Consider the following 24,277-nt stretch of genomic DNA (forward strand, 5'->3'; position numbering starts at 1 on the left):
TGCGAGCAGGATGGAGCTTGGCTATGACTAATGCTTCACAGCACATCTATATTCATAGTCAAGGTTATGAAAGCCTTCAATGGCCTCTTCACCAGTATTAGAAGTGTTCTTGATGCAAATGACCTTTGTAGGTGACATTTATAAAGGCACAGTGTCAACATATCCTCGATAAATTTCAGGATGTATGGCCTTCATCGTGAGATCGCAATGGGCCGTGCAGTAATACAAGTGCAAAGGTTGTCATTAATGTGCATGTTTTTATGTAACATTGATCTGTCACTGTCCACTCCAGATGGGTTATGGAACAGTGATAAGCCCAAAGTTGTCAAGCTGGGAGTCTTGCCCATCAAAGCCATGCGGGCTGTGGAAGAGCACCTCTGGGCTTCATCGGGTGGACAGGTCTTCATCATTAGCACGCTAACTCACTGTGTGGAGGTAGGTGCCGCAATTCACTTCAAGGGGCAGAGGAAAACAAAGATAATTTTCCTCTTATTCGCTTGTGCAAATAAAAAAAGCAAACTTAAGTCAGTGAGGAAGATGTGTCCTTCTAAAACATTAGACAAGAATAAGGAAAGAAGGTAGATGTTTCAAAATAACAAATTATTTCAAGTGTAAAGTTGGTTAATCGCATTCATCTATTTTTTAATCTCAAACTTTATACTCTCTGCATGCTGATTACATACATTTTTATGCATTAGGCTTCATGCGCTTGAGTTGTTGGGGATTGGAAAACAAAAGTCATTCACACCCAGAAGTAGACACACTGATTGGCTGTCATTGTGCTTGACATATATGACCTGATAGACTTCTCTTGTGGGTAAGGGGGGTAAGTGCAGGAACTAAAGTGAAACGTGAAAATGGAAGCGCATGTGAGATTTGTCATGAGAATTATGTGAGATGTGACAGTTACTTTACAAAAATGCCAGTTTGATACCACATGATATGCATTCTTTGCATCGAATTTACATGACACAGAAACAGCTCAAGTTGGGCCTACCACATGAATGCAAACCACGCATCTGGGACTGCAGTAATGTAGTGAGCCATAGCAGAGCTTTCTGCCAAAATAAACTTGAGCGCACCCTGCATTTGAGAAAGTCTGCAACAAACAGGATTGATAATGTTTTATTTTAATGCTATTTTTTAATTATTTAACTTTGATCAAAGGAAACATAACCATTCCTCCTGATGGTCAAAACTCATGGTTGCATCCAGCACTTGGGACTGCCCTCAAATACAACAGAAGATCAATGGTCACAACTGCATCTGTTAAAGAAAATAACTGACTGAAGACATAATAAGTCAATGTACCTAAATAATAAAAACAGGTTGGGATTGGAAATTTTTAGATGGAATAAAATGAGTAATAAGATCAATTAATTACCGATCATATGTAATTAATTTCTCAATTTCTTTATTTCTTGACAGTACTAGGTAAAGGACAAACTGTATAGCAACTAGTAGTGTGATAGGAAAAATTGCAAAAACATAAGGTGATACATACAGTACTTGAAGCTTCATGTGACAATAAGATTAATTATAATACTAGTTGAAACTGCATCTGATTTCCCCCCGAAATATGGATTCCACTTTCCATACCCAGGAGTATGACTAAGAATGTGGCCTTCTCTGTACATGTTCCACCCTCGTTTAAAAAATGGAAGCACCTGCCATGGAACATGCACTCACTCATAATCTGTTTAGCCTCATTAAGCTCATTATGTCAGGCCACCTGCCTGACTTGCTCCCATTCCGTTCATCTCTGAGCAAAGACTTAATCCAGTCACATCGATCGAGACGTATATGAGTAACTAAGTTCTCATCTTTACTCCGCATATCAATTAAACACACATTTGAACACATTTCATGCTTGATTATTAGACACTTTATAGTAGCTTATTTCCCTGACGTGCTTCTGAATGGACTCCACTCGACTAAATTTAACTCCACCTACGTGTAGTGTAATGTGTGGGGATGTTATGTAACCTTTGGCTTTGAGAAATGCTAAGTTTAGTGATTACCTCACAGTGAATTCAGTTTCACACATTTAGATTTTGTTTTATATCCACATTTCAAAAGTGCTAATTAGCAAGTTCTAAAAATTGTCATTATTTTAATTCTCTTTTAGGATCCATTCACTACTCTAATTACTACTGTTAGGGTTAGGGTGGCACGGGTGGGAGACTGGTTACCATGCCCACGTGGATCTTCTCCTGACACACCGGTGTCCTTCCACATTTAGAAAACATGCATGTTAGGTATATTGGACACTCCAAATTGCCCTTAGGTGTGATTGTGAATGTGAATGAGTGTTAGTCTCGGTGTGCTCTGCGATTGGCTGATAACCAGTCCAGGTCTCCCCCACCAACTGCCTGAAGATGGCTGGGATAGGCACCAGAAAGCTAGTGACCCTAGTGAGGATAAGCAGCTAAAGAAATTGGATTAATTCAATCCAAATCTTTTCCTTGTTTTTTAAATGTATTATTATTATTATTATTATTATTATTATTTCCCTATCCAGAGGCAACTGGAGGCCCATCAAGAAGAGGGCATGGTGGTGTCCCACATGGTGGTGGCGGGTGTGGGGATCTGGATTGCCTTCAGCTCAGGTTCCACCTTGCGCCTTTTTCACACTGAGACTCTGGAGCACCTACAGGACATTAATATTGCAACACCTGTCAACAATATATTGCCTGGTAAGAGAACTTGATTTATTATTAATATTTATTTGAATACTACCTATTATTGGACATTAATTAACTTTACATTTTTACTAGGGCTGTCACTATCAAATCATTTGAAAATTGATTGCCCTATAAATTGTTTCATCGTGAAATCAACCTCCTCTGAAAAAATGTTTCATTCATTCTTTTTTTTTTTTTTACTAAGGTTGAACAGAAGTTGAAGTGAGAGGATATAAATACTCATTATTTATTATTTTCTGCATGTATGAATCATTAGAGACCAACAAAACAGTTAGCAATTGCAATTAGAATTAACACACAAGCAATTACTATTTAAGGTCAACAAACACTAACTACCATTTACTTTTCACCCACATAATGTTAAACTGTATATATGTGTAACAGTGTTGTTTTGAGTAATTTACAGATGATTTTTCAATATTCCATAAGTAAATGTGAGAGTGGAACTAGCTGTTAGCTACAATGAAAGACTTTCCTGTTAGTCGTCTTCTGTTGTTGCTTCTTCTTGATGAGCAGTCTGGGAATGTTTCATTGTTTGACTGTCCTCTACTGGTTAATTTGAGCAACTAAAACTGAGCCACAATAGATTGTTATCTTGGTTAATAGAACTTCGTCATTTTTCTCAGGGAGTTCACAACTTTACTTTCTTTTCGGTAGCTCCATGTGCTAATATTGTCTTGAATAAAAACACGCCAACTACTAAATCGATATGGTTTTTATTTTTTTTTTAATCCTTAAATAGGATCAGACATTCAGCAACTAGGTGGTGCAACAAGACAATAAATGGAGCCATTTGCCAAGACAGTCTTTGCATATGAGTGTTTCCGTTTGTGTTGAAGCAGTCGGAAGTACTGCTGAGAAATGCAAAGTCCACTTTGCAGTATTTGACTAGTACTTTGTTTTTGTCACTCTTTTTTATTTGGAAATGATCCCAGACTTGTGTTATTTGGAGGGTTCTATCTCTGTGGCCGCCATTGCAACACCGCGTGCATCTGCAAGGTCCAAGTCGAAAATGGTGGCACAAACATGGTTCTGGCGGAGCGTCGAGGAAAATATTTTTAGTCAACCTATTTTGAGAGTTGACTTGGCTGACTTTTTTCCCCAGCCCTATTTTTAACCCATACTGATTTTCAAAACTGTGATACACAAAATCATTATTATTGCCAAAATATTTGTAAAAGAGCAACACCAGATTTCTCTTCTTGTCTCTTCTAATGTCAATCATTTTGCCACATACAGTAATATTTTTCAAAAGCAGACACATTCATAGACAGTGATTCCATGTTTCTCTTTCTTGGTGCTTGTCAGTAATTATACATCTGTGGAGGTGCTTATTCTGCGTCCATAGCAGGTTTGTTATTGCCTCATCCTCTTTCTGTGGCCTTTTCAGTCCAAACACTGAATGAGTAACCTTTAATTTGCACTCTATTCAGTAATGTTCTATAAACATTTGACCCCATAGGGTCCTTTTTTAACGCCTAAAAAAAAAATAAGATCTAAGTAACAAACTCAAGAGTAAAAGCATTCAGTCAACAACATCGCTGGTTAAAATATTGTACAAATTTTAATTCCAATGATATCAACTTATATTTCATTGAACATGCTACTAAGACAGGATATTTAATGTTCAAACTGGTAATACATGCACCATTAGGTAGCTATGGTTTCAGACAGAGTCAGAAACATGAAAACCCTCGTGCACAGTTGGAAACAATCATCATAATTGATTGCTGAGCACATTTGAAGTCAAATGTTCTTTCCCCAAATCAAATATAGAATTACCAGTAAATGAGAGTGTTTTGATGTGTGCAACAGTTTTAGTTCCCTCTTAAAATACCAATTTACATACCTTATGTCATTCTGCCATGATTGCTCTTCTGTACTCTGTTCTTATTTAAGCATGTAAAGCTATACATATAGGTTCATAAGGTCATCACAACAAAGGTAACCATGGGCAAAGCTTTCTATCTTTTTAAAAAGATACTGTTTTCTTTTCCTTACAATGAACGAGGACAACTCTGCTGCCACATAGGTTTAACCCTTGTGAGGTGTTTTGTCCAAGCGTCTGATCTTTACATCAATTTCATATCACAGGAAAAACATTGAAAGAAGACGCTAGGGAGCTGAAATTTCACCTAGATGCTGACAACTTTCAAATTTCAACATGGCACAACCACTTAGTTACCAGGAGTGTTACATCCCTTGTTTAAAATACCGCAAGTGTGGAAGAAAATTATCCGAATATTGTCAAAATACAACACATGGGCTAAGTCAAACTCTTGCTGACAACATCTAGCGCAAATCAAATTAAATGTCAGCATGGTAAATGCCCCATGCTGAAGTCATCAGAGAAGCTGGCTGCTACTTTGGGTCTTTTAATCCTCTGCGTTACATCAGCCTTGACCTAAAAACACGGCACCTCAAAGAATGAATACAATCAGGAGATTACACTTCACACATGCTCTAGGATGTGTGTGTCTTGTAATTTCTGGCATGATGACATCTCATTCATGCAATTGCATGTGCTGTGATTGTCTGCAATTGTTCTGTTCTTCTAGCCCTTGTCAGCATCAGCAACAGCACGGTGACTTAGACAGCTTTAATGGCATTTGCTTCTCTTTTGGCACAAGATGAGAGTAATAATTCAAACTAGTTGGCTCAAAGAAGTCTGCAGTTTTCTGGGGTTTCCTCTTGCACATCTGGCATTTCTTTCACATCCAGTATCATTTCATAAGACATGAAAGTCCAATAACAAGTCATAAAGTGTATAGATTTGTGGAGATGATATGCAATACTTTGGCGGAAATTTGAAAAAAACAAAGAGAAAAAGCTGCCTCATACCTGTGACTGTAAAGAAAACAGATTTCTTGACTCAAATTAAAATTGAGACAGTTTATTTTGCTGAAGAGAGCGGTTTAAATGCTTTTGTGTTCACCTGGTCTAGTGGTAACCTCGTTGTTACAAATGGGTAGGCCTCTTCTTCAGAGACATCTGAATAAAAAAAAAAAAAAAAAAGTCTTTTGTGGGTGCTCACTGCCCTTGTTGGCTAATAGGACCCATGCAAGTGAAGCCAAAGCTGGTTTCTCTGACAAACAACACTGCATGAAGAAGACTTTGCTCCTCCAGGTTTATTCTTATCTAGACTTTTACAGAATTCACTCCAGGGGATTTATCACCACAAGTTGTACTGTAGGACAAAATTAGATGAGTAAATGTGCTGCCTGTGCATCATCTTTGGTGTAATTAGAGTGCTGGCGTTGGCTGTAAGAGAAAGGGTACGTCATTTGCACTTGATCTGCAACTTCTTTTAACCCAAGTTAGTAGACAGACTAATTACACTGGAACCTCAAAGACCAAAAAAGGTTGTAGTTGTACAATGTGGAAACAGACAAATACAGCAAGCATCTAAAGCAGGAGTCCATTTTTGAGTAGATTCGAAACAGTGCTATTTTTTTTTCAAGTTATTGTGATAATAAATGTATGCGCACAAGGAATACAGAGACTAATCATTGTAACGGCCTTTGTTGAGCTTTACAAGTGGGTGTTAATAAGGCAGGCAGCGAGGGAGAATGTTTGGGAAGTTTAATTTTTGCTGGCAATTACATCAACAAATTTCACAATACCAAATCACAAATAAATACCACAAACATTGATTTGTGTTTTTATAAGGGCCCAACACACGACAATTAGTCCGCCAACTAAATTGGCCGCTTGGTTCACTTCAACTATCTGCAACAATAATGGGCCAAATGGCTGATATTTTCCCAATGATTTTTCGTTTTAGTTTAATACACTTTATCCATTTCCAGCAGTTGTATACAGTAAGGGTCCGTTGAAGCTGCTCACATGCAACCACGAAACCAAGGACTTGGGCAAATCTCCACTTTGACCGGAGGTTTTGAAACGTTCGACTTTGATGAAAAAAAGGCCGGCCACGTATAGCAAATAGGGCAAAATGGAGACATGTACTGCTCGTTTGCAAAACCCCCCGGCTAGGTGTAGCTCAGGCCTTATTTTATTTTTTAATTAATTGGCCGATTAATCAGATATCTGCCATTTTTTTCCTTCCCAAAAAAATCGGATTAACCTAAAAAAATCTATGTTCTTCAGGCCTTAATTTTTTATAAACAATGCCAAAGGAAATATAAAAAAAAATCTTGGTTGACTCCCTTCCCTTCCCTGAATGGCTTATGCTTGGCTCCAAATGTGCACAGTATCCAAATAAATAAAATAATGTAGGCATGAAGTGTGTGCATGGAAGGAATTATGTGTGCGGACAGAGCACTTTAGTGATAGCAGCAAAATTGGGGTGTTGTCTGTGTGATTGCTTCACTTAGTCACACTTTCAATTTGCCCTTCTCATGTTCACACATGTTGGAGCAATTGCTCTACCCTCCATTTCTATTTGGTGGTTTTTAGGATTGCCTTAGAAGCTCCTTGGCATAATATGCTGTAATAGCAGTCATTTTCATGCTTAGGCCTTACTAAGTGCTGCTCATGTTTTGGAGTCATTCTGTGGTAGCTCTCACATGTCTTTGTTGTTTTGGCTTAATCACATTGTTGGATAGAATGTTTATAAGAAAGTGAGTGAATGGTGGCAGTCGCGTTGCTGGGTGTACACTTGGTGTGCCTTTGTCTGCTGCTGTGTGACCTAAAAAGGCAGCCATGCATGTTTTAATCAGACAAACATTGAGTTGGGGGGGTTGTAAATGATGGCTTGTCATTTACACTCCTATTGTTTTTTTTTGTTTGTTCCTTTTTTTTTTTTTTTTTAATCTATCATCAAAATGACGCCAGGGTTCCTGAATTCTTCCCAGTCTTATAAATCTGCCAGAAGTCTGTTAAAGAGCTCTGGTTTGTATTGTGTTTTGTTTTGTATTACATCTAATTCTATATATTTGCTACTTTTGCCGACATCCGTTATTGAAGCCACTGTTACCTTTCCTCTTGTTGAAAGGTGGGTGAGTTTTGGTTGTATGTCTTTGTCTGTGAAAGGTATGAAAGCCTTTTCCTTGCCAAATCCATGCCGCCATGCCAAATAAGTGCATCGGTTTGTTGTACAGTGTACTAGCACTGTTTTACGGTCGTTGAATATGGCGACTCGTCGATCCATTACTTTCCTTATTGCTCTTATAAAATCCAAATTTCTTGTGCAGTTTACACTTAAAATTGACCGGAGCGTTGTATATTTTGTCCGGGTCTGCCATTGCATTTAACTCCATGCATTTCCCTCACAAACTCAAAGCGCTGTTGGACATAATTGCGACATGACTCATGTGACTCAAAGAAGGGAATAGTTTTCAAGTACTCTTATCCATCCATCCATCCATCCATCATCATCATCATCATCGTCATCATCATCATCATCCTAGCCACTTATCAAAACAGGTCATTTTGTACTGGTAGCAATGAATCAATTGCAAGTGAATTATTTTAGTTGTCTATCTTATAAGACATTTTCAATCAGGTGCATCAGCAACATAAAACCAATTTTTAACTGGGCCATGGGCTGGTTCGAGCTATATTTAGATAAATTCATTAGGCTGTGCACCAATGTTCAAATCAAATACGAATTTCCAGTTCTAATCGATTTTTGTTACACTCAGATATGGGCCAGTTAAACACTGCAGTGTGTCTAACTCCGCATTGGTCAATATCAAAAAGAAAGGTGCTGAAAAACTGTTTTGCACAGTAAATCTTAGCTGAATGTCTTGGACGTGACCCATTTTACAATTTATGATCAAATAATGGGGGAACATATAAAACCGTTTCATGTGTCATGAAAACATTGCTTAAAACGTCTACAAGTCTTAGTCCGTATCCACAGCACAAGGGACTGTGTAAAAACACTTAACAACTGCATGAACCCAAGCTGTACCATGAACAAAACTCTACCACTTCATCAAAATTGGGCTTCAGTCACCCCGATTAAAAAATGAAATTGTACACATTAATAGCCAAAACAGAGCACTTTATCAGCTTAAAAATCTAATCCAAAAGAATGGTGTCTTCCCCACCCATAGAAATAGAATCACAATTGCACAAATGGTCCCGTTATTCTTAGTGTGACTAAATTGCTTGTACTGTGTGATATTGTAGTATGAGAGATTTACTCCTCCCTCCTGCTGTTGCTTGTCAGAGCTAAGTGCGGATCAAAGTGGGATCGTGTGGATGTTCACTCTGGATTTATTTTAGTTCACCCTCTGGGTGGGGAAATCCAAATATTATGGAAGGGGAACGTTGACCAAGCTCCCCCACCTGGTAATGTGTTTTTCTGCCCATTTCGGACCATCAACAGAAGCACCTGTGGCTAAAATTCTCTGTCCTCAGCTAGACTTTGGAGAGAGGAGTGTACCTGGCTGCCTCTCTTGCGTGATTCCCAGAGCCATGCCGGAGCGGTTGGTGTGCCCCATGTAAGGGGTCACCTCAAGTCAGGGGGGTCCATTACAAGGACTGGAAACCATTTTTCCTCCAGTCAAAGAGGATTACTGTGAAGGAGGAAATTCAAGTCAAGCTTGTTAACACAGTTATGACTCATGACAGCATTGCCCCCCACCATAAAACTATAAAACCCTTTTTTTCCCCTGTTAGGATCGTAGATATTTGCCGTCCTGACAAAGCTCATATCTGTGATGTCAAATTCCACTCCCACAAGCTGTCAACATGTCAGGCTTTATTGCCGCCCTTTTATGAACACAGCTGTAATCACGAGAAGCACTCTTGACTTTACTGTGCATTGCACTGATATTTCTGAGCAAGAGGGAAAACAAACAGGTGCCATTGTTTCTACTATAGCGGCCACAAGCTTCCCTGAATAGAGGCTCTGCTTGTTGCTTAATTACAGTATTACACATCAGCCATTCTGTTATGTAACACTCTTGTGTTTCTTTGTGTAACCGAGGCTTGAAAAGAGCTACATTTATGCAGGATCTTTTTGGTGTTGCCTTGGAGATAAATAAACCTCATCTCTGCAAAAATATGCAGACTCACCTTCCTCAAACAACATTTTATAGCCTGCTGAAGTGGCCTCTTCAACACTGGAGATTCACAAAACACTATTTGTACAAAACAAAACAGCTTCCCACCCTTCTGGAGAATCTATGGGGAGCTTTGAACATTGGGTCAGTCTCTTCTCTAGTTCATCTCAGAGGTGTTCTTCCACACCAAACTCATTTAATGGCGCCTTGTCATGTTACAGCTAAGAAGACCTTCTCCAAACCTCAATATCATATTTCTATATCAGTTGTGTGCTTCAATTCCTTGGGCCATATAGTATATTCATGCATGAGCAAAACACATGTGAGGTCCAACAGTCGATATACTGTATATATTACATAAGTGAACTAACATCAGGCTTGCGTTTTTCCTCAGGGAACCAGAGAGTGTCAGTCAGCAGTTTATTGGTTTGCCATGGTATGCTGCTCGTCGGAACCAATCTGGGTGTGACAGTGGCCCTCTCAGTCCCCAGACTACAGGGTATCCCCAAGGTCACAGGTAATACAGGTCCAACATATTGACCTTTCTTTGTGAATTTTTCTGAGCATTTAGCATTGTCTTGTCTTTTTTTGTGCTTCTTTGAACGAGGCTCAAGTTTTGAAGTCTTGTCATTTGTAGTCTTAGTCTCAAATGACTTTTTCAAACAAATAAATATTTTCAGTGAGTTTTAGTCTTAACTGACTTTTTCAAACAAATAAATATTTTCAGTGAGTTTAATGGATTGAATCACTTTATGACCTGATTGGTTACTTTGTCAGTTCAGTTAAGTTGAGTCAAATTTATTTATATAGGCCAAAAGAGTTGCAATGGATGCCTAGTGGGCAACGTTTAAAGCAAAACGTGTTGGTCTACAAAGTTAAATAGGACAACATGACTGTCTGTTTAATAGAGATAATGCGTTGCGGGAAGCGCTTTTGCGGAAGGGGTTGTTCCTCAGGATCTGGCTCGGTCAGTTGAGGCAGAACTCTTCTCCATAACTGCGTCTCCAAAAGTGGTCCACTTTAGATCTTGCCCCAGTTGGTCAGTATAAAATCAAACAGCAACAACATCGGCTAGCCTCCTTCCAAGTGTGTGAGGAGGGAGGCAAGAGAAAGTTGAAGCAGCAGATAAAGAGTCTTTATGAGATTTAACTAAATGCAAAAGTATAAAAAGAATTAAATTATTTATACTCTTGTAGAAATTCTTATCATTAACTTTTGTAATGCTAGCCATTAAAACAAAGGACAACCTGATAGCCAATTTAGAGCATTCCGTCACTCGGGTAAGTATTTTTTTCTTCCAATTTTTTCATCTTCATCATCATCCTCATCAACCTTAGTGAGGATAAGCGACTATAGAAAAAGCGTGGATGTATAAAAAAACTGCTAGTTAACTAACATCTAATGCAAAATGCCACAGAGAGGCTAATACAAATTTCGCTTAGATGTTATGGTAATGCTAAAAAGAGGTCATGTGTGTCTTCAGGTCGAGGCATGGTCTCATTGCACGCTCACAACGGCCCAGTTAAGTTTCTAACTGTGGCCACAGCAGTGTGTAACCGAACTTCGGACCTCCCATCCCCCACCTCCTCAGCGTCAGCCCACCCAGTAGAGCCCGAGGACGGAGAGGGCTCCCTGCCCCGCACGGACTCCACTTCCACCCTGCCTCAGGGCCAAGGAGTATGGCTGGGAGAGGCAGGCTGCACCGCCATGGCTCTCCAGGACTCACTGTCGTCTTCATCCTGCGGCTCTTTGCTCCAATCCCAAGGTTCCTTGGAGCACGGTCCCGAGGATGGGGCCCTCTATGACGTACTCCATGACCCGGCTCACTCCCAGAGAGGCCGCCGCAGCAGCAAAGTAGATGTCAGCTCTCTCCTGGTGGTTTCTGGAGGTTTGGGCCACCGCAGGGTGAACAAAAAGACCAAACAGTCACGCCATGAGGACAACACCTCAACCATCATGATTTGGCAGATTCCTTTGCTCAACATGTGACACACCAATTCACCAGTGAAACTGAACTGAATTACCAGTAAGCAGTATATAGAATATTTAATAACTTTACAACTGTCTCATGACTTATTTCAGTCACACATATAGTGAATTTAAAAAGAAAGTCTACACACCCCTGTTCAGATGTCAGTTTTTGCAAACTAAAACAATAAAAGCATGATCAATTTCAAAAACCTGATAGCTGAGTCTTTAGAGGCAACTTCAATATATATGCAATATGAACACAAATGGTGGCGCAACACATTCACATAAATCATGCAATAATACAGTGCCAACAATATAAAAAATCAAGGTGAATGTCCATTAATTTCAATAAATTGTTGCGCAAAGTGGAACTTGTATGTTATGTTAGTTCACCAGAAGTTTTCAAACCTTTATTTGTTTCAGTTTCAATGAGAATAGCATAAAGACAAAAACAACCGATATTCAAAAAAAAGTAAATTTCAATACTGTATGCTCTCTGTACCCAAATCCTCTCATCTAATTAGCGTCAAGCACCTTCAAAGGTTTTTCTCAGCCTTTATATCATCTCAGTTTGAACGAAGTAGGCTTCAGATTCAGGGGGAAGACTTGTTGATTGTGCAGAAGCTATTGAAAGCCCTCCATAAGGTGAATTATTTTTTCAGATTTTTTTTTTCCCCAATTGCGTCCTGCAGTTATAGGTCATGTGAATTGTTTACACGGTTTTGAAAAGAGTTATCTTATTTGAACAGGGGTGTGTAGATTTTCATATCCAGTGGATTTCCCAAACACATCAGGCAGATGTTTTATCCTAATGATTATGGCTCAATGGTAACAAAGAAAATGCCACATTTAAACCACAATAACAATACTTGCCTCTTATATAGTATTCCTAATGATCTTTTCAATGTTTAATGAAGCGAGACAGACGCTTGTGTAAAAGCATACTGCAGGCTCATTTCACATGCCATTTATTTTACTTTGTATGGATTGTAAAACAGTGTTGAAACTTTATATTTATCTGCATGAGGCATGTGGAGTTACAATGTGGTTGTTATGTAAACATTTAGGATCACGTTTAAAGAAATATGTCAAGACTTGTTGAGGTAGAGGTAGAGGTGGAGTTCACTCAGGATTGTTTGTTAAGCGTTTTGGTGGAGATAAGACAAATATATTTTTGAGTAATATGTAATATCATACGGAAATGGCACAGTTTTTCCACTTTTGCATTTACAGAGAAAATGGATAAAAAGGTGAAGTAATGTTGACTGTTTTTTTTTTTTTTAAATCCCGTGAAAAGACTAGGATGTCTGGCTGGCCAGTCTTCAAGAATGGAAAATTATTTGTCATTGACATGGAAGGTCTTTTTATTTTTTTTATTCAGCCCCGAATCTTACATTTCTCAGCTAACAATATTTAATACTGTAAACCTTACTTTTATTTTGTTGATGGATACTTTTGTATAGAACTGTACTTACATTCCTAATCAATATATAAACCTTGTTTTATTGATACGTCCTTGTCTGAAAAGGTGGCACCATTTTCAGAAATTAAATTATATTCGAATACACGGGTCTTTAGATGAGAAACAGAAGAAGTTTCAGGAAGAAGAACAAAGTAATTCTTCAGTGACGATGCCTTTACTACATGTTGGAACTAGCCATGTGCCTGAGGTAGGTGAGTGGAGCCTGATGCAGCGCCTCTGGGATTTCATTCCTCATTTCTCCCACTGCTGAGCAGAGCGGGTCAAGCCGTTTTCTCACTCTGAACGCCCACATCCACTGTTGCGCAACCATTTTCCCTATTCACTGGCGATCAAGGGGCGAGATCAGCGCCAGACTTCCAAATACTACGATTCATAGCTCGTAATATCTTCTGCTAAGATAATAATATAATCAGATCTATTCATTATGTATAACAAATTTGGACTTCTCTAGTGGTGTAATGTGGCATTACTACAATAACTCATGTGATCTGGTGGCTCATATAGACAATACCGAGGCTCTTGTTGTGCGTATGACCCTCAGGTTTCCAAGGAAACGCTCATTTGTGTGCACACATCTGTCCCCAGCCTGCTTTTGTTCTCAGAATATGTCTGCCATTTAAACCTCCCATCTGAATACCTCCTAATCGCATAGGCCTGGTAGTGTGATGCCCTCGCCGTGGCTCACTTCTATTTATACTTAGGCACACCAGTTGCTATGAAAGTTTTTCAGTGATCAGTGAGGCACAAGTAAAAAAAAAAAAAAAAAACTGCTGATTTCCGGGGGCAGATCCAGATAGAGTTGACAGGAGAGAATAAGATCGCACAATTGGATGCTGCTCACGTGGTCATGGCAACACCTTGGTGAAAATGTTCATTTTTACATTCATCCAATTTTCTAAGATCAATCATTTAGATTAACTGCATTTTTACATTTAAATGCATATAAAATTTATTTTAGTCCATGAAAACCTGATTGGGAATGCCACCCCTTACTGAGGTGCTGCGATCACCCCATTGAAACATTTTGATGCCCCTTTTTGATAAATAGGTCTTTTATCAAAACATCAACCAAGGAGCTCTAACGCCCATGATGGAACTGATCCGGAGAAGCAATTTAACATATTTAACCATTTACTGGGCACAGCGACCGCTTAAAAAAAAAAAAAAAAAAAAAAAAAAACTTATGCAAGACTAATATGCTTCAGGCTCCCACTGTTTAAAAAAAAAGAGAAATGAAATAACAAAATATTTTGACAAATTTAAAGGTAAAAATGCTGTTTTTATAACTATAATGGCAGATATCAAGAGCCAAAGACTACTGTGTCCATGTAAAATTAGCAGAAAAACCACAAATACCAAAATTTTCCACCGGGTGGGGGGAGGGGGGGGGTGTGGGGGGGGGGGGTGTGGGGGATTTTGTTCCGTCCCTGGGACCCGTGATTGGTCATTACCTGACCCATGAGTACATGTGATGTAATTTTCAGTTAAAACTAGTAAAAAAAAAAAAAAAAACTTAAGAAATTAATGAAAAAAAATAGATAAAACTTAGATATACTGTATATTGCAAATATTTATCACATTAGCAATGGACAAAAATTACACTCTTTACTGCTTAAAAAGGTAAACGTAACTTTAGTACCCTTTTAAATGTGTGAATATTTTGTCATATGTGCCGGTGGGGTGAGTGTACATTTGATCGTCGGAAGTATAAATAAATGTCTAAGATTAATGCAATTTATGGCGCAGTCCTATCAAACTCGCCCATGCGGGTACCGGGGGGGAGGGGGGGGAGGCGATGACGAATGTATCTTGCACGCGTCCAACAGATGGAGCTTTAGCCTGTACAGTTGAGGGTTAATACTAAGACCGAAGGGGCGTGGTTTAGAGCTATAGTCAGCTGTACGGCTCGAAAAAAAAAAAAAAAAACTCGAAGACATCCCCTTACGAGTCATGCTGTCAATGCTGGACGTGTCCAATGCATGAGGACACTCGCCACATTTTCTGAGTTGGATGGTCACGCGAGGAAGCTGGTGAGGGAGGTGCGCCCACCAGGAAGGGGTGTCTGCTGTTCGACCGCCGCTTCAGCCGCGCCTCGCCTCGCCTCGCCTCGGCCGCGGGAGACTTGCGTTCCCGGGGACCGAAGACAAGACGTTCATTGGATCGGGTGGCTTAAGAGGTGAACGGGTGGACGGAATCAGGTCGAGAACGTGTATGAGATAAAGTCATCTCGGGTGACTTGCTTGCTCAGGGTTGTGGAGCCTTTACGTAACGGAGATTTTTTTGGAAGGATTTCTGCTTGCGAACGCTTTAATCACAGCCCGGAATCACAGGTAGGTGGCGTGTAATTTTGTGTGGACGTAAATATGAATTATTTTAAGGTTGCTACAAGGCTATCTTTCATTTGACCACTTATTATTTGACCCTCACAGTTGAACTAGAATGCCTAATTAATCCAAAATGATTTTTAGACTTCGATTAATCTAACATTTTTCCCCCCATGTCATTTTAAAAAGCAATTTCGCCTTGCGCATGCGCACTAAATACTCATTTATATATATATATATATATATATATATATATATATATATATATATATATATATATATATATATATATATATATATATATATATATATATATATATAAATAAATTGTGGACACAGCAATGTTGAGCATAAGAGGCAACTGTTTCTATCTGTATATAATTTAATTAAAATAATTCATCATACTGATTACTTACCTAAAGGGAAATCCAATTCAAACTGTATTGTACATTTTATTTTATTTATCTATATCTGTCTGGTGCCGTGCTCAAAAACAGCCTGGAAACAGATTAGCATTTCTACAACAATGACAATATTTGCTATTTTGTGTTCAATAGGACTTGAACCAAGACTCTTTAGTATATTTTTAGATATCGATCTCATAACTTTGCGGATCACTCAATGTACTAGGGTTCATCTTCCCCTCACAGTTGAATTAGATTACCTAATTAATCCAAAATGATTTTTAGACATCGATTAATCTAACATTATCCAAATTTTCATCATTTCAGCTTCTCAATGTTTTTTCCGTTTTCATTAGGCATTACTTTGTAAAGAAAAAATCAACCTTTTTGACATTTTTCTGACGTTGCAGACAAAACCAACCTGCATTTTTTTTGTCATCAGTTAATTTGTTGATTAATCAGTTTCATGAATAATTGTCAGTTGGGTTACTTTGCATGTTTGGATACTAGGTTTTCCACATGTCTAAAGCATGCATATTAAGTAAAAAGTAAACTAAATTGTTCATAGCTTCGCCAGGCAGATACAGTCCAAGGTGTCCTCTCTCCCAAATGCTGCTTGGGTAGTCTCAAATCACGTCACCAAAATGAAGTAGAAAGTAAAATGAAATACAACATCTCTTCTTGTCATCATACTTTAATCCTTATTTTTTGACTATGTGAATCCTGCACTAATCTCGTTTTAAATGGCATCATTTATACATATTTATTAGGTGAAAATGATGAGACAGCAATGCCTTTTAGGTATTACACAGCATTGCAATGGCATTTCTGTTTTGATAAGAAAACAAAAATGGCCGTTAGCAACTGCATCTTATTGAGTCATGTTTTCTCCCATCCATGTAGGTGGCAGAAAAATCGAGACTTATCTACCCAGCAGCATGATCAGTAAGGACCGCATTCACCGTCAAAAGTAAGTACATCAGGATGACCGAAGGCCAAGGGCTCGGAGGAGTCGCCGCAATCGAGGCCAATGTCATCCGCCACACTGTCAACCTCGCGGCAAACACTGACAAGGGCAGGGATTTGCATCCAGGTTTTGTCCAAGGATTCCTGGGGGACAACCCTGATTTCGAAGTCCCTACGGTGTTTGAGAAGGAATACCTGCTAGACGGAAGAGTAATAACTGAAAACAACCATAGAGATTGTCAAAAAGGTCCCGGCTCATACATGGCTAGTGAAAATATGCTTCATATCTCCAAAGAAAAGGACAAAGTGGACATTCCATCTCACGTGGACGCTAGCGTGTCCAATAAGCAATCAAACTGTTCTGGCGGTCAAATTCCCAATGGTGCAAGAGCAAAAGAGTCATGCTTTGCAGATTCTAAACCAGTTCCAAATCAATCAGACCTATCATGCAACCCCGAGGGCAGCTCAGTTGTTGTCGATTCGTTGTCTGGTAGAACTGAGCCTGATTTAATCATCGAAGTTGGCGGTCAGACCATCAACGCTCACAAGTCCGTCCTGGCAGAAAAGAGTGACTACTTCAAAGCCCGCCTGTCGCGAAACATCCTCAAAGTGAAGGGCATGAGCTACAAGACTTTGTCAACCCTTATCGACTATGTTTACACTTCCCGGATGAATGTTTCTAAGGACAATGTCGTAGACGTCATCACGGGGGCCAAAATCCTCCAGATCCCTTGCGCAGTCCAGGCAGCCATGGACCGCATGACAGAACAAATCACAGCGGCGAACTGCTATGAGATTCTGAGCATCGCTAAAAAGCAACGACTTAGCGAACTGAAGGAGACTGCCTACGGGTTCATGAGCGACAACTTCCTGCAGATCCTCAAGGACCCCTGCGTGTACGGCCGTCTGACCGGGTCCGAGCGCGATCTGGTCCTGAAGAAGAGAATGGAAGGGAGGAAGACTCTCATGGCGGCTGAGATAAACGACGTGTTTGAACGCGTTGGGAGCCGACCTCCGAGCCGCTGCGGAAGCCGTCCCCAGAGCCCCTTGTCGGTGGGGTCTCTTGAGGAGAGTCACACCATCTACTCCTTCAGCGAGGCGGCCAACGACTGGAGAGCTTTGACAACCATGCCTGAGGATGTCAACACTAAAGGCTGTGGGATCTGCACTATGTATAACTACTTGTTTGTGGCGGGTGGGATAAAGGGCTACGGGGACAAGGGAAAGGTATCAGACAAGGTCTTCTATTACAACCCCAGAACAAACCAATGGGCTGAGATCCGACCCATGACGCAAGCTCGTGCCCAACTAAAGCTGGTGTCCATGGATGGCTACCTGTATGCGATCGGAGGGGAGTGTTTGTTTACCGTGGAAAAATACGACCCCCGTATGGACCGCTGGACCGCGGTTGCTCCTTTGCCCAAGGGAGCCTTCGCGGTAGCTCACGAAGCCACGACCTGCAACGGGGAGCTTTACGTGTCCGGGGGCTCTCTCTTCTACCGCCTCCTCAAGTATGACACCAAGAGAGACGAGTGGCAGGAGTGCCCGTACAACAATAGCAGGAAGAAGTCCACCGATATGGTGGCGCTGAAGAGCTTCATCTACCGCTTCGACGTGACCCGCGAGCAGGGCATCAACGTGTTCAAATACAACAGCATTGTGAAAATGTGGCAGGACTGCGCGTCGCAAAGGCTCGGCAGCTCGTTGCCATTCAGGTGCGCCGTGGTCGGCAACTGCATCTACTGTGTGAACAAAAGCCAGACTCTTCAGTTCATAGTGGAGGAGGAAAACGCCTTCTTTGTGGAGGAGCCGCTGAGGGCGCCTCTCGAAGCCAAAGGCCTTCTCTTTCCTTTTGTGCTCACTTTGCCCGAAAAGCCTGAGAAAGTGACGACCGGGTGCAATCCAGAATTACAAAACTAGAACGCCGTGTCTTGTGTGTCAGCTGTCCGCATCAATGTCAATGCCTGTTTGCAAAAGAATGTGTGTATTGCATGGCAATTTCATATTTCTGCGGAGATAAGCCTTAAAAAGGAACTTTCGGTTTCGGGTAGGGATGGGATGAGACACAAATCCGACGAGATGAGATGTCTCATGAGATAAAGTCCACAAGAATGAGACAAGATTTTCGCATATAATGCCTATTATTCATTTCCAAGTTCTCAAAATGTTTTCTTTTCACTGTGTGATGTGTTTTGATGAAAACGAATATGCCTGGGATATAAGATTTCAGTTGTTGACAAAATATTCAGAAGCCAGAAACGTCTACTTTTGGATTTGTGAAAAACAACCTCCGGAAAGTCTAGACCAGGGGTGGGCAACTCCATTTTGCGTCCCTCTGAAGTGGCCACTGAATGACCCTAAGTCCAAAATCTCAAACGCCATTTCTCAAGCAAGTTGCATGAATAAAAGTCAAAAACACCATGTGACGTCTTAGCAAAACATCAAACAGTACCCAGACGGACTTACTGTGGTGAAAAAGCTGAGCCAGACATAATGCATATACATATCTTTGTCAATGAGGCCAAATGATGTCACACCCACAGAACACAATTTGGAGTCAGCCTGGTTTGTGCAAAAAACGGTAACTAGGAACGGCAACTGTGTCAGGCTGTCAGCAACACAAGGAGTTGACTCTGGGAACAACAGTGGTTCAGTATAAAGACAAGTCAGGCAAGTCTGCTGACAAGAACAACTTCCAAATAAAAGAAATCTTGTTGTGTTCTAATCTTGTGAGATCTCGTCGTACGAGGTCTCGTCCCATCCCTAGCGCTGGGTGAATGTAACAATATAAGTATGATGGAAGTAATAGTAAATTAGTAAATTAATTCTGGCTGATGTTGTTTGGTGCACTTGTGTGTTCGGATCTGATATTATTCACACCGTGTGGACTTATTGACATTTAGTTTCGAAATGTGCCGATGAATGATGCGATGTGGCTTCTATGCAAATGACACAGCTGTAGGGCTTGACCCTTGATGACTGGAATGTCAATAATGGATACAGAGCAGTATTTTACTCAACCTGAAAAGGACAAGGTCACAATAGCCAGCCACCATTCTCTTTCTAAACAGCTGTTAATCTACGTGAGCTGGAGGAATTCTGAGCTGATTTTGGATGAAAGATGGCTTGAAGTTGTCAGAAGCAAATCGCAGAGGTCACATAATCAGTATTGGTAAAAGCACATCCATACTGAGTAGAGTTTTTCCGAATGATAAAAAAATGATTCTTTTTTTATGCTCATTAATTTTCCTAAAGTTAACCGATATGTGGTAAATGGACATTGTGTGGGACTCTTCCGCATCATCACAAGAGCCAAAAAGGACCAAAATACCACATAAGATCGTTGGTGATAGGCTTCAAATTAGGGCCACAACTAAGGATTATTTCATTCATCGATTTGTCTTTTGAGCATTCAGATTTGGAAAAGAATGTTTGAATTTCCTTTAAAAAATAAAATAAAAAATGACAGAACATTTGAAAGTGAACTTTTTAGATTACTGGTTTGGTCCATATCATCGCAAAATAGGCAACCATATTGCTAACTGATTTTCAAAGTAAAAGTAGATGTTTGTGAATATCCTAATTTAATTGATTACCATGATCATCAGTTCGCTTACATAAAGGACTAAAAAAATTCTGAGAATATTACTAATGAGCTGAAATTTTGAGAATTTGAATAATTTTAGTCTCCAAATGAAACTATCGATTAATTTGTTTAGTGATTTGTCATTGTCGTTTCATCAATTAATTGTAGCACCGCCTCTTCATTTATCAATTACATTACAGTCAATGGCAATACACATCCAGTGAATTCCCGCTATTCATAGGATATAGCAACAAAGCCCCTTTTCAATTACCAAAAATCTATGAATAAATGATGGCGCCCCACAAAGAGCTTTTGGGTATATCAATAACCCAAATAATTGAAAACAGAAGATCATAAAACATCAACACCATCCTTCAAGCATTTACATAATCATGGAGTCGTTTTAAATTACTGCATTCAGCACCTTCACAGACTCATCAATGGTATTAGCTCTCCTAAATAACATGCTAACAAACTGATGTGACCACACATATGCAACCAATTAGGAATACAAATAGTAAAACAATCAATCACGAAACTCACCTTTTTTATTCACAAATAAAAGCTGCACACTGCCTTATTCAATGTCGAGTGGACTGGCCCAGTAGAATTCTAGCCTGATTGTTAAATGCATAACAATATGTGATACTTTTTGTTTTAGTGCAAAAGCAGTACACATGGTTCCATCTAAACATTTAGTGAACTCGAATGTTTCATAATGTTAACTTTAGATTTTTTTTTGAAAATACTGCTTCATTTTATAATCTACCGATCACAGTGATTGTATATACAGTAACGATTTTTTGTGAATAATATGAAAGTTAAAAAAAAATCTAGTGTTGCGCTTTGAATCAAATTAATTTATAAAGATAGAGAAACTATTTTTCATCATTTTTTTAACATGGGCATAGTAATTGTCTACCTTGCAGGAACATCGGAGTTGCGATTCTAACCCAGAAAATCAGAACTGTGAATAAAACATGTGAATCACTAGGCCACAGCTTTGCCATAAAATCACATGAATCAGCTTTTTTTAAATGAACATTTTGCAAACTGAGTAAGTATGTTCCAGCACTTATATAGATTTGCCAAAGAGATAGTTAAGCCGAGTTAGAAAGTGACGAATAAATGCAATTTTAGGGTTTCTGGCACTCATCGAAAGTATTCTTGTTTTTTAGAGTACCATGTTGGCTGCTAATAAGCTCTTTCAGGGATGTTGAACAAAAACTAGAAAGTCCGCGGAAGAAAACAACCTCAGAGGCAGTGCCCAGTTTATCTGTGATATTTAAAGGTCAAATCAGATGCCACATTGCTTCAGTCAGACTGTCAATGGCTCCTGCCGTCACCGTTCGGAATCTTCTGGTCTGTATGGCTCTCCTTCTGTAAACTGTATTCTACATGCATAACATAAGTTATTTTATTCAAGAAATGTCTTGAAAAGTATTTGCTGCAACAAGAGCACAACGTGACTTTGATATGAACGCTTATATATTTGTCAGCAACAAAAATCTGCTAATGTGCATGTGTTTCAATGCAGTCAGTTGATCGTGGACAAACTGGATGTGGTTTTTGCTACTTTAGATGGCAGGCCTTTCTATTTTTGTGGGATTTGTTTTCAGTATGGATATGATGGATATGCATTTAATTCCTGTGATGACAGCTCAATGCTGTAATGCCAAGTTCAAATTTACAGTGTAAAAGTCTTTGGAATGGGTTTACTCGTTTAGGTGTTGGATTATGTCAAAAAAAAATGCTTGGAATAAAAATGATGTCTGAAAAGGGTTTCAAATCTGACTTTTTATTTTTTCCTCCTGTATGGCTGCAATGTAAAAACAGCCAGATGCTACCATCTAGTGGGCATTTTTGCACTAGCCGACAAATTGAGGACCGCCGTTTTAACATGCACGAGAAAACGACTGTAACTAACTACTGTACTTTAATGGAAAGAAACGTGCAAAACAAACAGGATACCGGCCCTCAGGGACTGAGTTTGGACACTCCTGCGTTAGGCAGTTCAAATTTCCATGTGGTTTGTGACGAATCTGCTTTCAGGAAACACAAACATGTTCCTAATCGAGCCACACCTGGAAGCAAGAGTCAGCTAATCTGAGCCAGTTGAAATATACCCGTTCTTGGTGGACTAGCTTTCAACGCTCAAATCAAAATACTTACCTGTGAATGCTAATCGAAAGTTTGAGGGTTTAAAATGTTGTCTTGTGACTGAGTCAAAATTGTGAGGGATTGAATTCCTGTGATTAGAGTCAAAATTGGGTGGGTTTTAATTTTTTCTTGTGACTATGAATAAAAAAAAAAATAAAAAAAAAACTTCTTTTCAATACAACTGTTACTTCTACGACTACGAAACTTCACTACACGACGCCGGTGCATGAATATTTCCCATGGATTGCCGCCTGTGGGTACGAATCACTTCTGCGATTGCCTCCTGTGAGTATGAAGCACAACATTCAATATGACGTCGCGTCAAGCTACCAACAATCCTCGGGAAAGTATTAAAAAAAAGAATAAAAAAGTTATAAACCTGTGATATATGGATGGTACAGATGGTGGACTCTTTGACGGCATACTTTGACGTCCTGAGGCATGATTCAAAGCTAGAGTCATGTATTTTCTGAGGGATTTTATTTTTGGTTCTTTAACCATGATTGCCATATAAATCATGTGCAGGTTGTATAAATTAAAAATAAAAATCAGAAAATTCAAATAAAATTACACACTGTACTCTCAAAAAATAAAAATAGACAGTCTAATAAGAATGAGATACAATAATTCTCAGTAGTTTGTAGAAAAATTTGATAAAATCTGTCCTGCAATACTTGACCTACTCACCAATTACTGTATCATTATTAGTGTTGGAATTGAATTAAAATGGAATTGGAATTTAAAAAAAAAAAAAAAAAGATAAAATCTGTCCTGCAATACTTGACCTACTCACCAATTACTGTATCATTATTAGTGTTGGAATTGAATTAAAATGGAATTGGAATTTTAAAAAAAAAGAAGAAAAAAATTTATTGTAGGCCACTGTTAAGCAGAGTGGTTTATCCACCCAAAATTAATTGAGATAAATAACAATCTAACGACCGAAAAGAATTAAATCTCTCCAATTTATGACGGCATACGCATTTTATATTAATAAATTAAGGTTGTGTGGTCTGTATGCCAAACTGCTATACTAATGTTCAACACTGGAGGGCAGTCTAAGCATGTAGCAGAGTTTGTAGCTGTTTTTGTTCGACAAGTTTGATGAAGCCTCGGAAATTGTTTTCTTAGCTTGATTAAAATGAAGGGGGAAATTAAACAAAGTGTGAAACATGCACAATTAATTATATATTTCGATTCTTTACTTTTGTGTAAAGTCATCACGCAGGCGTGGAACCGATTTGCATCCCGTGTTGTTGCTATGGAGATGATTGACAGCGCTTTAACACGTTGACCCTTCACTCAACTCAATCTTTGACCACTAAAACTTGGCAACTGATGATGATGGTGATAATTCTTCTTCTTCTTCTTCTTCTTCTTCTTCTTCTTCTTCTTCTTCTTCTTCTTTATTAAAGGGGCAGCACAGTGGGGGAGGAGTTAGCACACAGCCCCACATGAGGATGGCATCTTTCTTGCTTGGAGTTTGCATGTTCTTCCTATGTCCGCATAGGATTTCTCTGTGAACTCCGGTTTCCCCCTACATCCCTAAAACATGCATGTTGCTGAACACTCTAAATTTTCCTCAGTTGTGTGCGAATGGTTGGTTGTCTCTCCTTGTGTGCCCTACAATTGGCTGACAACCAGTTCAAAATGTCCTCCGCCAACTGCACAAAGACAGCTGTTGTAATTGATGGATGAATG

General features: G+C 39.4%; 2 protein-coding genes across 4 annotated transcripts in view; both read left to right on the forward strand.

The window, feature by feature from the left end:
- arhgef10 (Rho guanine nucleotide exchange factor 10) overlaps positions 1 to 13,164 on the forward strand; it is a 48,758-nt gene extending 35,594 nt beyond the window's left edge. For both annotated transcript variants that reach the window (XM_088433506.1, XM_088433507.1), the window contains 4 exons: positions 293 to 435; positions 2,522 to 2,696; positions 10,077 to 10,199; positions 11,166 to 13,164. In XM_088433506.1, the coding sequence (XP_088289632.1) occupies positions 293 to 435; positions 2,522 to 2,696; positions 10,077 to 10,199; positions 11,166 to 11,671 (947 nt within the window). In that variant the 3' untranslated portion in view covers positions 11,672 to 13,164. The remainder of the gene's footprint in view (positions 1 to 292; positions 436 to 2,521; positions 2,697 to 10,076; positions 10,200 to 11,165) is intronic.
- Positions 13,165 to 14,991: 1,827 nt separating this feature from the next.
- Positions 14,992 to 22,198, forward strand: kbtbd11 (kelch repeat and BTB (POZ) domain containing 11). 2 transcript variants are annotated; one of them, XM_088433958.1, is made up of 3 exons: positions 14,993 to 15,466; positions 16,768 to 16,834; positions 16,958 to 22,198. In XM_088433958.1, the coding sequence occupies exon 3, from the start codon at positions 17,092 to 17,094 to the stop codon at positions 18,748 to 18,750; it is 1,659 nt and encodes a 552-aa protein (XP_088290084.1). In that variant the 5' UTR covers positions 14,993 to 15,466; positions 16,768 to 16,834; positions 16,958 to 17,091; the 3' UTR covers positions 18,751 to 22,198. The 2 variants fall into 2 exon arrangements, with proteins under 2 accessions (XP_088290083.1, XP_088290084.1); XM_088433957.1 differs by having other exon boundaries at positions 14,992 to 15,466; positions 16,768 to 22,198.
- Positions 22,199 to 24,277: the final 2,079 nt, after the last annotated feature.

The sequence above is a fragment of the Hippichthys cyanospilos genome, chromosome 14 (genome assembly GCF_059441005.1).
Source record: "Hippichthys cyanospilos isolate Australia breed blue-spotted pipefish chromosome 14, RoL_Hcya_1.0, whole genome shotgun sequence".
Lineage (NCBI taxonomy): Eukaryota > Metazoa > Chordata > Actinopteri > Syngnathiformes > Syngnathidae > Hippichthys > Hippichthys cyanospilos.

Coding starts and splice junctions, on each gene's coding strand:
- kbtbd11 (XM_088433957.1), top strand. CDS start 16,849: ATGACCGAAGGCCAAGGGCTCGGAGGAGTCGCCGCAATCGAGGCCAAT.